Source organism: Dermacentor albipictus, chromosome 1 (genome assembly GCF_038994185.2).
Source record: "Dermacentor albipictus isolate Rhodes 1998 colony chromosome 1, USDA_Dalb.pri_finalv2, whole genome shotgun sequence".
In the NCBI taxonomy this organism is placed as follows: domain Eukaryota; kingdom Metazoa; phylum Arthropoda; class Arachnida; order Ixodida; family Ixodidae; genus Dermacentor; species Dermacentor albipictus.
Window position 1 is genome coordinate 74,356,421 of NC_091821.1, and position 17,907 is coordinate 74,374,327.

At 43.5% G+C, this 17,907-nt stretch overlaps 1 protein-coding gene across 1 annotated transcript in view; it reads left to right on the forward strand.

Annotated features, from left to right (window-relative positions):
* LOC135903979 (aldo-keto reductase family 1 member B1-like) overlaps positions 1-13,108 on the forward strand; it is a 58,461-nt gene extending 45,353 nt beyond the window's left edge. Inside the window, exons 9-11 of the mRNA XM_065434491.1 lie at positions 4,282-4,365; positions 9,588-9,670; positions 12,567-13,108. Of these exons, the coding sequence (XP_065290563.1) occupies positions 4,282-4,365; positions 9,588-9,670; positions 12,567-12,609 (210 nt within the window). The 3' untranslated portion in view covers positions 12,610-13,108. The remainder of the gene's footprint in view (positions 1-4,281; positions 4,366-9,587; positions 9,671-12,566) is intronic.
* The last annotated feature ends 4,799 nt before the right edge of the window (positions 13,109-17,907 follow it).

Genomic DNA, 17,907 nt, shown 5'->3' on the forward strand with positions numbered 1-17,907 from the left:
GAAATAAAAACAGTAGAAATGACTAAGAAGACAATGACAAACATACAAAGAGAGAAAGATAAAAATTTATTTACAGAAAGAGAAAACTACAAAGTGCCATATACATTCGAAACCACAAACCTTCCCAGTAGGAAAACATTAATAATATGCTATGAGTAGGGTACGAAGGACGTAGACACGTCCAAGTCCAGTTGACAAATCATCTTTATTGGCACATGTCTTCCGGTAGAGCACACACACGTGCAGAAATTGCGCGTGCAAATGGAAGCAGTCAGTCTCGACGTGGTATCTATCGACATCTGTAAATTTGGAGTCTTGTGAAGCTATGAACACTGGCCGGAAAATTTGCCAGGCGTTTGCTTGGCAGACTTTGCTGCGCACATGTGCACCTACGGAAAACGGCGTGAGCAAGCTGTGATTTGGTACCACTCCTACTCCATCGACGACATAATGAACTGCAAGTGTGGAACAGTCACGCTCTTTCTTCTTTTCTCTTGCAAAGTAGACATTCTAGACATCAATGCTTTTGAGCATATGTACACGGAACACCAGGATGCGTTGCTGCTAAAAATTTCTGATTTTGCAGCAAGCTCAACCTCCAGCAACTGCATCACCTCTGCCTCCAGATGTGCACAGATTGTGCTCATGACATTAAACGCCCGCTACGGAGGTCAACTGACCTGTAACATGTTCCTTTATTTCACCATAATGATGAAGAAGATTTGCTAGGAGCCCCAAATGCTAACCTTGTTGCGGCCTCAGGCCATTGCGCCAACGCCTGCTCGCGTCAGAATGTAATGACCGGTGATGCCTACAGTAAAATGATGTGCCTCACAAAGAACAGTTAGAGGTTGTTTGTGAGGACCTCCACTGCCTCACAATGCCAAATTCTGAGCCACTATGAATCTCCATGACTTGTGTTGCAGATTGTAGCAAGACCTTTGTTCTGCACCTTGTCATGGACGCGTACAACCGCTGCATAAACACTTTCTCCATGTGAACGCACAATGCGTACGTTACATGTGCCACAACAGGCAAGCTAGAGGTTGTGATCGAGGGACTCATTGTGCACACTGCCTTCAAGCTGATCATGCACGCTGATGGGGGCTTGCGTGACAGCGACCCAACTCCTTCCATACAGCTTTAGGAACATCAAGTGTGTCATAGTGCATGAAGTTGCTCTGATGAGCAGTGACGCTCTAGCACGTGTCGACGGCCACTTGCGAAAGATTACCGACAATTAGAAGGACCATTTCGGCAGCTTGGACTTCATCCTGTGCAGCGACTTGCGGCAGCTGCCCCCTGTCCTGGCCAGTAATGTCTACAAATGCAGCAGAACATGTGATAACGTCTTCAACGATGAGGTCACTTGGCGTCACCTCTCCTACTTCCCGATTCTGCAAGTAATCCGCCAAAGAGACACTATATCCTCATCACCCTGTCAAAAAAGGGTGATGGTCATGCACTCAGGAAGATAGAAGTCGAAAGGTTTGAGGCCTATTACATCTTCAAATACGGCGCAAAGTGCCACTGTCCTCGTGGCATCAGGAAATATAACCCTAACAAGGGCACCAAGGCATACAACACACCGGGCGCCATCCAAGACGTGCATGCCATTCCTGAGGGCAATGCGGATGACACCATGCTCAACTACTGCAGCGGTGCCTACTGCGAGAGTGCTAAGCGTTGGCTCGACTTACTTGTCACTGCTGAGGTAGGTAACCTGCCACAAAAAGTTGTTCTGGGCTTAAGAAAACCGTACATGCTTACCCTTAACATTGACGTTTTCAATGGCTTGGTTAATGTAGCGATGGATAACCTCAAGTATGTGCAGCTTGATGAAATAAGCCTCCCCAAATGTCCTTGGCTGAAGTTTGACTCTCAAGCAACCGGCAAGACCACTCACTTCTAGTCAAAACCCATACATCAGGTAGCTGGCCCTGTCGTTTCTGTCGATTGTGTTCCCATTAAACTGCATACTGCCGCTGTGACGTTGGAAAGGAATACGGGTGTGAGCTGCTGTCGCAAGCAGTTCTCTGTAATGCAAGCGAGTGCTGTCACATGCGCAAATCACCGGGCGGAACATAGAGTGAGGTGGTCTACAATTATCATAATTGCAGTCCACAGAAGTTCATTTACATTGCCTTAAGCCGAACCACTAATCTGGATGGATTATGTCTCACTAACGCAGAAGACTTTGCCTTTTACCATGGAAGGAAAAACCATGGATTGTGCCTTGTTTGAGGAATTTCATCGGCTACAAACCATTGGCTAAACATGGTCACTGCTACGTGCCTTGTTCGAGGAACCCCGCACCTTAGCTTTATGCTTCATCAACGTACAGTCGTTGCCATACACGCCTTTGACATCTCGCACGATCAAGTCATCTGTGAGGCGCCACTCCTCTGTCTCTGTGAAACCTGGACAGTGGGCTTGCCTGGTTACAAGTGCATTAATTAACATCGCCAAACGACATGATCACTGAGCTGCTGGAGTCGCCGTTTATGAGCGTTTGCACAGAACTATGCTCTTAAGGCAAAGACCTCTGAGGGGGTGTTCCCAGACCTCCCAGACCAACATTACTAACTTCGTGATGCCTAACGTCTTTGTGGTGTGCCTGGAGGATGCACCGGCGCTCGTTACTGGAGACTTCAACGTTAACAATCTCCGATGCGAAAACAGTTGGCTCGTTGCATTTTTTCATGCCGAACTAGGGCTTTGCCTGCTATCAAATGTCACACAATCCTAATACATGTAACAACACATGTTTTAAACCTCATCTTCAGAAAGGGTGTTGCCTCCCAAGTGCAATGCATGCTGTTTCCCACATACTTCAGTGACCACAAGGTGGTTCTGGTAGGCATTAAGTGAACTCTGTTCAAGTGTGTATTTGGCCGCATGACACCACGTATGCATGTTTACTTAGTAAGCCTATATTTTAGTGCATTTTATACAGCCAATAAAACATGAACATTACTTCTTGTGTGATTATTGTGATAGCAACTATAGGGACACTCCAGGTGCACGGCTGATCACATGTGCAGCCTGCTCACCAAGTGTAGTACATTGTGTGATCTGCTGCGGGTGCGATGGTGGCCACATTGGAGCGACAGCAATCTGAGTACACTGCTAGCCTGGTGCCTCTATGTATGCTGTCTTCCTCCGCACCCGACAGTGAAGGTCACGTGAGCTGTTGTGCTTTGAATGTGTGGCACAGTTGAAACGGTGAAGGGAATGGCAACACGGTATGTTTATACGCTTTGGGAGAGCACGCACTGCTCACGGCCGGTGCTCCTCATCATGACAGCATTCTAACCACACCTTGTTGCTGTCATTGAGTTCACTCTATTCATGTGTGTCTGAGAATGCCACACAATGTGCCTTTAGTTAGACATCTATTGTCTAGTGCAATTCATACTGCTGCTAAACCTGCAAACATTGTTTATTTTTCTTCAATTTATTTTTTCACGAATAGCGTGTTACCGGAAATAACACACAAGAAAAAAGATGGACAGGTGCTGACTCCCAAGTACTTTTATTGATAATCAAACTCATATTTATATGCATGCCTCGTGGGCTGACATCATGCATAAAAAACACGTCAGCAAGAAGGAATAAAAACGATCAAATTAAAAAGAATCGTATATCTCCGATTAGGCGTTGTTCATTAAATATGCATATCCAACTCGCCCAAATTCATACCTTCCAGTGAGCCTTACTTCAGGTGATACATACATTCTAGTATGTTGCTATCACATTCATTGCTTCGCCCTTTGGGTGAAACTGTGACTTTTTGTAACGCAACTTGCATTGGTCATTGTAGTACTGCACTTGACGTAAAACGCACTCGTTGGTTAAAAATAAATTTATCGATTATAAGTTGTGTGCAGTCATACAAATCTCTGTGTGAACAGATGCCCACAGTAGTCACATTCTCACTCTGAGTTTCATTGTTGCAGCTCAAAGCTACAATTTGAAGTGAAAGCATTGTAGCTGCTGGGCTGTTTTTCTTTTTCTTTCCTTTCTTTCGTTTTCTTCTGGACCCCTACCAGTGGCCAGAAGGTTTGGCGCTCTGTTGACCAGCACAAACTTGTGGGTTATGTATTAGGACTTAAAAGCCACATTTAAGTAGAGGCACTCTGTTTATGTACTAAGATTTCAATGCACATAAATGGCCACCTGGTTGCAAATAATCTGTAGCCCTCCATTATAGGACCCCAAACCCCAGGTACAGTTCTGTGATGTCCTTTGATTTCAAAATAAGTTTCTTTGATTTCTCAGGTTTTGATTCGTTATCAAGTTGAAAGAGGAGTTATCGTCATACCAAAAAGTGTCACAAAGGAGAGGATCATTGCAAACTTTGATGTAAGTATATTTTATCTTCTACACAGCTGTATTGCCAGTTAAAAAAAGGAAGAATAAAAGAGGCGTTTTCTTACGGAAAGCAAGTTATATCCTTGCTGGGAAGTTGATTTCTTAACACATGTCAGACCTGTATCGTTATGCTTTCTCTTCTAACTTGAGCTTTGTTGTGTAATCTACATTTATTTCGAATTGAGCTCATCTGTGGCTGCCACACATTCAAAATTCTGCACATTACACCGATGAGTTGCTAGCATCTTGTTAGAATATGCAGCGGTAGACAATGTAGAATGAGCTTACAAAAGGCACTCTGCAACACTTTTTTAAATGGTGAATAAACTTGCTTAGTGGCTATAACAAAGCTTTCACGAACATTTCAGCCTAATATTATTCTTGTACTTGCAGCATGTGCCTACAACCTAATTCAAAGAAAACAAGTGACATGATCAACACTGACAGTCAATAAACTTTGTCATGTCGTCTATTGTATAAAAACAAAACGTACCCTATACGTTTAGTTTAACCAACTTCTCAGTAGATTGCAGAACCACTCTATGAACATTTCAGATACACAAATCATCTTGGGCATGTCAGTTAAAGGGTTAAATCAATCATATATCTGATAGAAATCTTATTGCTGATAGTGTTGCAACTCCACCTGGTAGTGAAAAATAAATGATACCACTTTGCTGATACTGTGGCCTCTGAGATCAGGAAGTGCTATGGAGGGCCATGCCACACAATTTTTCAGTCGTGGCAATACGTAAGGTTGATATGATGTTGGACACAGCATGTCGTGCATCATAATAGGCAGACTTTAATATTGAATCTTGTAATAATACAAAGCCTGATAAGTTGTCAGCTGCAATTAAGTTAGATGAATTTCACACCTATGGTTGTGCCACATTATAATCTCTGTCATGTGTGTCTAAATAGAATGCTGTCATCGCTCAGCTATAAACATTTTGCTTCCTCAAACACTAATTTTGCAGAAAATAAAAGAGGTTCTGTAACCTTTTGCTGCTGTGCATAAGTACTACTGCAAAGCCATATCATTTTGTTGTCCACTCTCTTGATATAGGCACATTGGGCATACTTGTAGCTACTGGCCACTGAATTTCAGCTTTTCCATCTTGAGACATCAGGCTCAACTGGTCTATGGCCTTCACATGCCTAGTTTTGTATACTCTTTTCAGTTCTCAAAGTTTAAAGGCGTGAAGTACTAGAAAAAATCACTTTCAGTTCTTTCATCCAGCTTCAGATCCTTGTCAGAGCATATAATAGCTCTGTTACTAAAAGTTGCACTGGAGTTATCATTGTGGCAACTTGCTACTAGAGGAAGTCATGTTTAAAACATTTGTTGCTGGAAGCATGCATTAAACCACTGGTCTCTGATACTTTTCTGGGAACTTTTAAACTATTGCCAGTTATCTTAATCTTCAGCAATTCAAAGGTTAAGCAGCGGCATTTCGAGGTACATCTAATTCTTCAAGAATTTTATATTGGGTTGAGAAATTGGCTGCAGGCCAACGAACTCCCACAATAAGTGGTGAATCGTCGGGCTGGTACTAGCATCCAGGTCAAACATATCAGTGCCAATGGTCTCATTCTCGTCGTTGGGGCAGTTTTGGTTAGGTGGCCTTCTACTTCTGATGTTCATTCTCCACATGGCGAGGATGTCCTCTGTATAAACCGCTGAGTAAACAAAAATAAAATTTGAAGTTTACTGAAGCTACAATAGAGTCATGGTGAATTTAGAGACCTAAATATTTTATCGCTGATCGTCTGCCATTTGACACATGTGTGCTGGCTACCACTCCAACTTAGTTTGAGAGGCAGAATGATCTGCATTCTTTTAAAATTAGCCTTAGTTGATTTTCTGTCATTGTGCAAAACAGGTGGAGGGGGTTGCGTTGTTTTTTTGAAACTGTTTTAACATTCCTTTATGACATTGAGTTGCATTTTTCTGTACTATATATAGTTAGCCTTTATATTTCTTGTACAGTATTTGGCATAATTAAAATTGCCATAGGATACAGAAACTCCTCCTATAACTAGCGATGAGGTCAGAAGGGCCTTGGAAATACATGAAACGGGGAAGAGCGGCAGGAGAACATGGAATAACAGTCGATTTAATCAAAGATGGAGGAGAAATAATGCTTGGAAGACTGGCCGCTGTCTATACGTAGTGTCAATCGACTACAAGGGTCCCAGAAAACTGGAAAAATGCAAACATTATACTAATCCACAAAAAGGGGGACGTTAAAGAATTGAAAAATTATAGGCCCATTAGCTTACTCTTTGTATTACATAAAATATTCACCAAGATAATCTCCACTAGAATAAGGGCAACATTGGACTTTAGGTAACCAAGGGAACAGGCAGGTTTCAGGAAGGAATACGCAATGAATCACATCCATCTCGTCAATCAGGTAATCGGGAAATCTGCGGAGTACAATCAGCCTCTCTATATGGCTTTCATAGATTACGAAAAGGTAATTGATTCAGTAGAGATACCAGCAGCCATAGAGGCATCACGTAATCAAGGAGTACAGACCGCTTACGTAAATAGCTTGGAAAATATCTACAGAGATTCCATAGCTGCCTTCTACACAAGAAAAGTAGGAAGATACCTGTAGAGAAAGGGGTCAGACAGGGAGACACAATCTCTCCAATGTTATTCACTTCATGCTGTAGGGGTTGGGAAGTCGTAGGGAGGAACTTGGGAGGACAGGAATAGGCGAGCAGGATTTATTTACAGATATTTACATTAGAACAAGGGATACATTCTGCAGTCTAGCGTGACTCCCAAATGGAGCACGCAAGACGAAGCATACAGCATGCGAGCACGAAGCTCCAAACACACTGCTTTTCGTGCACGAGCACGCAGCTCACGAGCACGATTACGAGCACGATGATGAGCACACCCTAGCAGCCGACAAACAGCTTCTTATAAACACTCCGTCCTCCCTAGATCCCTAGGTGAGGGAAACGGCAGTTCACCTTTGGAGTTGACCCACCTTTTTGGAGGAGGAGGCCTCACACACACACGTACGCGCTTTGGATTCCCAGAACCCGAGTTGAGCGCGTCCTCGTAGCCAGGTGGTGACGCCTGACCCCAGCCGGCGCTTCTAAATTCCAGAGCTGCCTTTGTCCTGTAGTCGCCATGAGTGTCAGCAGACTGCAACGAATCCTGGGGCCCGAGGAAAACGTACCGCAAAGTACCCTTTTGTTAGGGAAGCCCTTCTTGCTGCAAGGAGACCGTGAAAACCCGGCAAATCAACCAACAATACACGGGGCGCCAAACGTGGCCAGCCCTGCTGCCGTCGCCGATTCTCCGAACGAGGCGCATGGTGGATTAACGCTGCCGTAGTCTCCAGTTCTCGGAAGGAAGTTCATGGTCGGTTAGCGCTGTCGTCCTCGCCGCTGTCGTCCTGAAGGGCGCCACCACCGCGGGTCAATCGAAGCACGTGCAGCGGGCTGAAATAGCTTTGCAGAGCAGTACCCCATGCAGGCCGATCGTAACAGAGCTTGGAAGAAGTGTTCAGGCTATTAAACTGGGAAGGCTTAGGAGTAACGATCGACCACGAACACCTCAGGAACCTTCGCTTTCCCAATGACATTGTTCTATTCAGCAATACTGCACACGATTTACAACAAATGATTGAGGACCTTAACAGAGAGAGTGTAAGAGTAGGGTTGAAGATTAATATGCAGAAGACAAAGATAATGATGAATAACTGGGCAAAGGAACAAGAGTTCAGGATCACCAGTCAGCTTCTAGAGTCTATGAAGGAGTACGTTTACCTAGGACAATTAATCACAGGGAACCATGATCATGAGACGGACATTCATAGAGGAATAAAAATGAGTTGGATCGCATACGGCAGACATTGTCAGATACTGACTAAAACCTTACCATTATCATTCAAAAGGAAGGTGTACAATCAGTGCACTTTACTGGTGCTGACATATGGGGCAGACACTTGGAGACTGACAAAGAAGCTTGAGAATAAGTTAAGGACCGCACTAAGAGCGATGGAACGAAGATTGCTGGGCATAATGTTAAGAGACAGAAAGAGAGGGGTTTCGATCAGAGAGCAAACGGGTATAGCTGATATTCTAATTGACATTAAGAGAAAAAAATGGGGCTGGGCAGGTTATGTAATGCACAGGTTAGATAACCGTTGGACCATTGGGGTTACAGAATGAGTACCAAGAGAAGTGAAGTGCAGTAGGAGAAGGCAGAAGACTACGTGGGGCGATAAAATTAGGAAATTCGTGGGTGCTAGTTAGAGTCGGTTGGCGCTGGACAGGGGTAATTGGAGATCGCAGGGAGAGGCGTTCGTACTGCAGTGGACATAGAATAGGCTGATGATGATGATGATCATACTTTAAAAGTTTGGATCTGTATATCCATTTAAATGTGCATAGAGTGTAGTTACCTGCTGATTTTATGGCACCTCCGATATTATTGTATATATTTGCTCAAAAATAATGTTCGTTTATATAGGCTGTTTCAAATGCATATATGCTTTTGAAATTATCACCTTTTTGAAAGCTGCAGCTTCTATTCACAGTTTCTAGCCACGCTGAGCAAAATAAGCTTTTTCATGATAAGCATTGTAATATATTGTCACATGGAAAACCCTGAAGAAAAAGTCAGTATTTCTTCATGGTGAATGGGACTTAAAAAAGAAACAGTATCATAGTGTTAATTTTTACAACCCTACATTTATTATTCCAGGTGTGTCTTAGCTCAATATCTTCAATAAGTACGGGGCCAGCTGAGCATTGCCTAGTGAGCGGGCTTATTTCACAGTATAAATACATATTTTTGTCTTAATAATTCTGACATGGAGGACAGTGTCAAACATTTGCTTTGGTCGTGTAACTTCATATTAAATGTAGCTTATATATGGCTACAGATAATGTGTTGTTATTCAAACTGTTATTCAATAATTCAAATGAATATCTGTGGTTCCAAGAAGATGAGTTAATGTGAACCTGCATCACCTGCATGTATCCATGTTCTTCTACTATCTGTGCTATCTTGCATTTTTTGTGTTTGTCATTTAAGATTTTATGACATTAGTTGTGTGTCATCTTCCATTTAGATCTTTGCCAATACAATGCAATGACAAGTTGTTTCAAGCAGGTGTCTATAGCTGTGGCATGGTGCTTTACACCATCCATTTTTTATGCATTCTTTTCTTAACATACAGATTTTTGACTTCAACCTTACTCCTGAAGAGATGAAAACAATCGATAGCTGCAACAGAAACTTCCGATATGTTCTTGTGACCTGGTAAGGAAAAACAAACAGCTTTCATTTGTGCATGCATAATACATTCTCAGTATACCGTATTTCTAATGGCTAAATATATACCAGGGTTATGGGCCTTTCATTAGGTAGAAATATCTCTGTGTGTTGAGATTATCAAGCACGGAAAATGAGTCAGCTGTGAAGTTGCTATATTCCCTGACAACATGTCAGGTGCACAAAATGGCCAACAGTTAGAAGAGGCCTACGGCCAAAATTGCTGTGAAATAATATGTGGCCAAGCAAATCATTCAAGAGCCGCCTCTAGTTTTTGGTAGGAGATATTAATGAAAAAGTTATGGGAGGCCAGCTAGCTTGGAGAACTATCTCTTGCATCCAAGTGCCTGTGGTACTTTCCAGTCGAAGCATAACTATAGTCTTCCAACAGAAGAACCAAAAGCTGGGTGAGTTAATTGGTGCCTATTCATATTCATATTTTGGTTTGCGCACAAAACATATGTACAAAGGAAAACATAGAATTGTGGGGTTTTACATGTCAAAATCCTTATTTGATTATGGGGCACATGTATGTCAACTCTCAACTGGTAATTTTATTGAAGAAACATTAATTAAGGAGATGCTTGTGTCGGTATACCACCATCCATTTAGTTGACTGAAAAAGAATTCGCCTATCTTTGCTGCATGTGTCACGAAATTGATTGACTTCAATTTTTAGGTTATTCCTTGTTTGTCATAGTGTCTGTTTCATCACTAGGTGGTGCTTGTATGGTTCTTTAAATGGATTCTTTAGATTAGTTAAATCTGAAAATAAAGGGGAAGCGGAATGCAGCAATAATGAAACAGAGCACTTACAATAAATATGAGGTGGTGTGTGGAATCTGGAAATGAATAATGGTACCAACTTTAACATTCGCAAATGCCGTTCTGTGAAAGAAATTGGATATCTTGTTGGGGTTGGAAGTCAGCTAATGATCAGTAAGCCATTTAGCTTTGGGAGCCCACAGTAAAACCACAAATGAGGCAGTGCAGGGTGATATGGGTTGGGTCTCTTGAAATCAGTGAAAGGCAGAGCCCAATTTGTTTTGAAGAAAGGCTCAGGAACATGTCTGAAAATGAAGGGCCAGCTAAAGTGCACAAGTATAGTACCTGAAAAGTGTGCACACAGAATGGAGGAAGAGGTCAAGAAAGTTGACAACCAAGTACAGGGTAATACAAGTGTAAGTAGATAACCAGGAATCATCAAAAAGAAAGTGAGAGAAACGAGACAGTGAATTGAATGCATGGAATGGGAACAAAAAGGACCATGGAGATTTATAAGAATGGGAAGAAATTAGAAGGTAAAATCTGTACTGTAATACAATGGTCAGTGCTTTGCTATTTGAGGCTCTAGCTGGTTGCCTAAGGACAAAAAAATACCGGAGCAAATATTCGCAGCAAGATGACGTGTGTGTCTGCTGCAGCAAAAATCCGGAAACCGCTCAGCACAGCCAAATGGAATGCGAAGGTATTCACCCAATGAGACCCGTATTTAACATACACCTTCCACAAGTGCTTGGATTTAAAGTGGCAGAAGCATCAATTGGTCAGCAATCGAGATAAACAAGAGATGTTCAGAACATTTATGGGAAAAAAAGCAGCGAAAACCTTGCTGCGACCGGATGTGTTACAGGAATAGGTAGCAGTACCAGGTAGAGAAAGAAGTTTTGAGGAAGAGAAAAAATATTAAGGAGATGTATACAAAAATGCTAGAATCAAAAGCATGTATAGCATACCTGGTTAACACAAGCATTTAGGTGACTATTTGTTACTGCCCAATTTCCAAGGGGATTCCACTAAATCATCATCACCAGCAGCAGCATCATCAAATTCTCTACTGTGAATCAAGCACAATGGAGGTCTGGTGGCGGAAAAGTAAGGATGCCACAAACAACGAAGGCGTACAAAACACAAAGTGCCCAATAATGGTTCAGAAAGTTTTATATTGGGCATTTTTTATCTGTTAAAGACAAAAAGATAGGTAAGACATTAGGCAAAATATCAAAAAGATCTCGAGTTAGGTGGCACAACCCACCAGCGCGTTTCAAGGGGGACGCTCATAGCATCCATCCATCCATCCATTCGTCCGTCCGTCCAATAAAATTGCCAGTTGAGATTTTGCGCTCGTCTCGTCTAGTCCTTTCTTTCGGTGTTTCATGTGGAACTCAAAGTATAAATATTTCTAGCCTTCAAGGCAGTATTTTTGGGGATAGAATATCTTTTTTCTGTGTTCCTAGTGAGCTACTTGCAGGAATCAGACTTGTGCTAGCTTGCTGCTGCTGTTGCTTTTGTTACTGTTAAAAGTGCATGGCCCAGAATTTTAATACTTTGTACACAGCTACTTACTCAAGGTATTCACGGAATAGTGTTGTGGAAAAAATATCTTAATTGAGAAGTGAAGGATCATGTCTAGGGATGATATAGCATCTTTACCAATATTGTGGACATACTGGACTAGAATCCTTCAATATTCTTTGTGTCCTATGCATATTCACACTCCAGAGGCATCTTATGGTACATTTGTATTTTAACTGAATTATTTAATCTGTGACAGCCTGCAAAACGCTCATGTACAGATTAGGTGCACGTTAAAGAACTCTCGGTGGTCAAATTAATCCAGAGTTCTCCACTACAGTGTGCTTCATAATCAGATTGCGGTTTTCGCACCTAAACTCGACAATTCCTTTTTCTTAATCATGTGATAAATTCATTAATGTAAAATAGTAGAACTTATCCCAGCAGTAAATGTCAGATTGACGTCGTTTTCCTTCACTGTTTAAATAGCTTGCTAACAAACTCTGGTGCATTTAATGTCGTTTGGTCTGGCTGTCATGTGTAAATGCTTTAGCATGTTGTACATTGATGACCTGCTTTTCTCTTACAGGTCACTTAAGCACAAGTACTACCCTTTTCATGACACATCATAAAATTGCAGCACTACCCTGTGCTGTTTTTTATGACACCAACTCACCAGTAGGTAGCAGTGCTTGGCTATTTAGAACTAGTTTTATTTGGAAGCACATATATGCAGCGACTCTATTAGAGTTCTGACTATGACTCCAAACAAAGCTTCAAAATTTTTTGTGACCACTACAAGCAAACATCTAAATTACTGGGTTCCTCATATCATTACACAATAGGAGCCTCATTCACTCTGTGGATGTTATCGCAGTGACTACAATTACATGATAATGAGCTGTTCAGAGTTCAGCTCTTAATAGTCCGTTGCTACGGTGAACGTCGGCATAACCGAGCGAAAGAGCGCCGCGAAGAATGAAAGTGAACACGGAGCACAGTGGTAGATGAAAGAAAGGCCATAGCAAAGAGAGGAAGAGGAAAGCGCAGGAGGAGGGTGCAGTGGAATCATAAGGTGGAAAGCAGAGAAGCAGAGGGGAGCCAGCCTACGCATGCACTGAGTTGCCAGCAGCTAAGGCATCCGCAGCTGTGTAGGCGATCTCATCTGCGCTTCCGAGTTGGGGGGGAGGGGGCGCAGGGGTCTGGGAGGTGGGGAAGGTTACGCTCGCCCGCAGCGTCTGCTCTTGAGATCTGTCCACGGTACCACCATGTGTGATGGGGATCACTGCTCCTGCAAGGGGCGATGGCAAGCGGCTACGAGTAAGGCTCGATGTGACGCTTCCTTGGGTGTTGTCGCCGCTGACACTGGTGGCACGACTTCCCTGCGACGAAGGGCCACTCTCGTCATTGGTGGAACGAAAGCGTTAGAAAAACATCGCAGTGCCGCACCAGATGGGCTGTGCGGAAACGATGGCTACGAGATGGCACTAGAGTAGCGTGCGTCGTCTGCTGTGAATCCATGGCGGAAGGAAAAATATAGGAGGGAGCATTACGTCATGCAGCCAGCCTTGGAAAGTGAACGCTCCGTGAAGCCACAGTGGTGGGCCAACACGTGACCTCTTGCATTCAGATAACGGAGCAAGAATCGAGATTTGCTGAGATGTTTGGTTCCCAGTAGATATGTCAGTAGTTTTATTCGGTGTGCGCTTGTTCAGTTTCCCTGCCGTGGCTCTGCCTGCAGAGCGGGAACACTAAAACAAACTGTGCACATTGACGTGCGATTACATGTTAGGCCACCGGGTATGGTGTCAGTCGTCTTGCGATATACTACCTCCTATCTTTCTCCTTTCTCCATGTGCGAATCGTACCCATGTGTCACCAATGCACTCCCTCTCACCGACTCCCGATTAGCGAGGCAGACAAGCCACACTTCGCTCCATTTCGAACATGCCGCACGAGACAGATTGTCCGCGCCAGCCAATATATCGCGAAATGAAAACACGTATAGAGCTGTGCTGAAATATCGAATTTTGGAGTATCGTAATCGTTGATGAATTTTTTTAGAACATCCAGTAAAAATAATTATGGCTTGTTATTTTGAGCCCTCCATGTTGTGCTTACGTACTAAAATTACCAATGACTGACATAATGCGTGAATCAAAATCTTGAACACATTTCATTCTTAACAGAATGCAGCTACCATGAGTAGTAACAGAATTTCTAATTATCTAATCCCCAGTGCACTGCATTTACCTTTACTTTTTAAATGTTGCCTTGTCCGAGGTGTGAAAATGCTGTAATCCCAAGAAAATAAACTAATACGTGCGCTGTTCACATGTGCTGCTTCCTTTATGTTGCTCTTAAGCGGCAATGACTAACACATGCACGTGACTTATACACAGTTTGAGTAGAGAAGCAAGCACTTTACACAAGATACAGAGGAAACCGCGTGTGACCGGAACAAAAGTCGAATGATGAGAAATATATGGCACTGTAGAGGCTGTTGAGTGCATCTTTTATGTATATGGTAAGAGATATTTATTGCGTCTTATGTTCTTTTTTTATTGTTGTTGTTGAGGTGTCTACGGTTAGTGCCTTGTCTACTTCATTCTGTATTCTTCATTTCTGCTCTGCATTTGAGATGCAGTATGGCCATTGATGAGTAGGGCTTTGTTGCCAATATTTATACCGTGTGTCAAATAGGCAGATGGTATGGTACGGTAAAACTTTATTCAGCACGTAGCGGGCAACTCCCATGTTGGTACAGTAAGGCCGAGCTTCTCTGCTGCGTCGGGGGCCCGATGGACAGCGCATACCTGTATGCTTCAAGATCGGGGCTGCCTAGGGCAGCCTCCCATTTTGACGACCTGACGCCGTCGCCGTCGTGTAACGTGAGGCACCGCCAGCGCATGTTTTCTAAGTTAGGTATATCTGAGCATAGTTCGGAACTATTGGTCGATTGTATCTATGGATAGATTCTGTGTAACAGTGCGGGGTTAGGGTACGCCCACCTGGAGTAACCTGAATGTTAAAGCCTGTGGTCTGCCTAGTTTCCTATGTGGCGGAGAATATCGTCTCCGTCGAATGTAAAAATGTCTGGTAAGTTCGTTATATGAGGAGGGAGGGTGTCAGTTGTCCATAACCTCAGCGCCGCGCCACCTGCGGAGCAGGTCCTGCTCCTGCTCTGCTGCTCCCTTGGGAGAGCGCTATAGTGAGACTCGATTTCCACCAGAGGAACTCCTAGCTCCCGCAGGATGCTCCTACCCGCTTGGGTGGTCGACAGTCTAGCGTATTGGGCGCTCTCCTGCGTGTCATTTTTTTTAGTTTACTGGAGAAAGGTCAAGAGTGATTATGTGGCCAAATGTGTCACATGGTGGTTGAGGGCTTATGGCAGCACCAGCAGGAAGGGAAGGACTGAAAAACGCTGGAGCAGGAATATGGCAGTCTTGCAAGGAAAGCAGAGTTCTCAACACAATGCTACCCGCACAATCTTGTGAGACGGTCCGAAGTCAAAGACTGGTAGACTAATTTGGTTATGAAAAACTATGATCACAGTGTAGTGAAGGGTCCCATTGTAAACGAAAATGGCATCAGTAATATTCACTATGAAGTACAGGTAAACCTCAATATAACGAAGTAGGTAAAATCGGCAATTTGCTTTGTTGTATCAAAATTTCATTATATTGAAATTCGACTTCTTATGCAAATAAGTACATCCGCCGACCAATTTTCGTTACACGGAAAGTGGCCGCAGAATTTTCCAAATTATTGTGTAATCGAAAAAGCAAATTTGAATGAGAAAACAATTCATTTTGTTGAATTTGGGAGTCGGCGACGAATGATACGGTTTCATGCCACGTCAACGATATATTCACATCGGCGGTACGACTTAAGCGAAGCCAGCCACGCTTTCGCTTGGACTCCGGCCCCGCGGGTGATAGCGTCGCCCGCACTGGGATGACGCTATCATGAAAAGCGCCGGCAGGGGGGAGCGATTGCCTCGTCTGTCTCGCCCCAACGGGTCACTGAAACTCGAGATTATGCAACCTTCAATACTAAACGCGTGGGAAGACAGCTTACATGATGCCACGCCGTCTAGACTCCCCCACTGTCTGCACACGCGGCAGATAACCTCTAAAGGGGGGTTCCAAATAATTCCAAATTATTAGCGGAAACATGCATAACATTCCAAATAAACAAAGCTAGGGCAAACATAACTTTTGTTTACATATGATGAGCAGTGTGGATCCGAATGAGCACACATGCATCTAATCCTTGGCATTACAATTATATGATTGCATCTATGCTTTGGCTGCTGAATTCAAAAGTGAACCTTTAACCTCTCTTTTTCTAGTAATAGTTACCTTTCTAGATTAGATGAATAAAGATATACGTCCCAAAAAGCAATCGACAACTCTAGAGTCTCATATGTACAACATTTCTATATAGTATTTATTTACTATATATGCGAGCTGTTTGTGAGAGCCACTCACCAGTTTGAACTATTTATCTTTTACAAAGCAACTTTTAGCGACACTGCAGCTATATAGGTAAATGCTGGATGGCTTGAAGGTGAACTGCAATGCTCTAAAAAAACCTTGTTGGGTAGCCTCGATTGCATCATCTGATTCTAATTCTCTAGTTCGCTTAGTTTTTCCAGCACGTTTCAATAGTTTATCCATTGATATTGTAGTACTTATGCTATGCCTAATAATTAATTTTCCTCAAACCATGTGTGGGTTCCCACCCCATCCATTGCCTCTGAACTTCTAACTTATCGGAGATGGCAGAGTTTAATTGTTGTTGTCTTGCTTCACTTTTTTTCTGTCTTTCTTTCTCATAATTTTTTTTTTCACTTTGTATTCTGCTGATTCAGGAATTTATATGGCAATTGTCGGGCGTTTGTACACGTACTTTGTAGTGCAATGATCTTCGTGTAATATTTACTAGTGTATCTTACAATGCGCATTTTTGCTGTTTTGCATTTTTGCAATTTATGGACACTCCAGGCTCATTTCAGCAATCGGCGTCGCCGTTACCGCGTTATTCTGTATAATGTCCAAGTGCGATAACATCGCGACTGCGCTTTGTATGCTGTGGGCGCGAGTGAAAGCGTGCGAATATTAGCCGAGAAGGATGGTGGCTCGATTTCGCGTGCGCAAGGGTGGAAGGCGCGGGGAGTTAGCGTGCCGTCTTCCGCAGCGCGCAATGCACCAGGTAGCTGCTCGAGAACTGCAGGGTCTTGTCAGCGTTGTCGCTTTGCGTCAGCCTCCTGTTCCCGCAACGCGGCGTCCACACTGCTGGCCCGATGTGCGTCCACTTCTTGCTAGGGAACTGCAGGGGCTAGTCGCCGTTGTCACCTTGCGCCAGCCTCGTGTTCCCGCACTGCGTCATCCTCACACTTTGACGGGAGCATTAATGCGCATGAGCACAACTGTGTTCATTGTAGTGTACAATCGCTAAACGCTTGTAAATATAGCCCTGGACGTCTGCGGGCGAACTCAAATTCACCGGATTGTTAACTCACGCAGGCGCGAATGTAAACGTGGCACCGGTAGTGAAAATTTCCATGTGTACGTAAATACATAAGGGCGCAATAACACGCCTTGCATAGATGTTCAACCCGCGACGGTCACGAAGGTATGTGGTGGCACTGCTATGAAAGTTGACCTCTGCGCGGAACGCTCTTCGCCGCCTTTCTCTAGAGAGAGGAGGTAAGAAGGAAAGGCAGGGAGGTTAACCAGACTGAGTCCAGCTTGCTACCGTACATGTGGGGAGGGGAATGGGGATTGAAAGAGAGAGAGAGAAAATAAACCGCCTGTTCCTATGTCTGGGGCACAGTAGGCGCAGATATCGCGTGTGTCGGGCAATCTGCGCAACACAGCGCGAAAGAGACACGTGTGTTAGGAAGCCGCCGGTGTTTCTCTCAG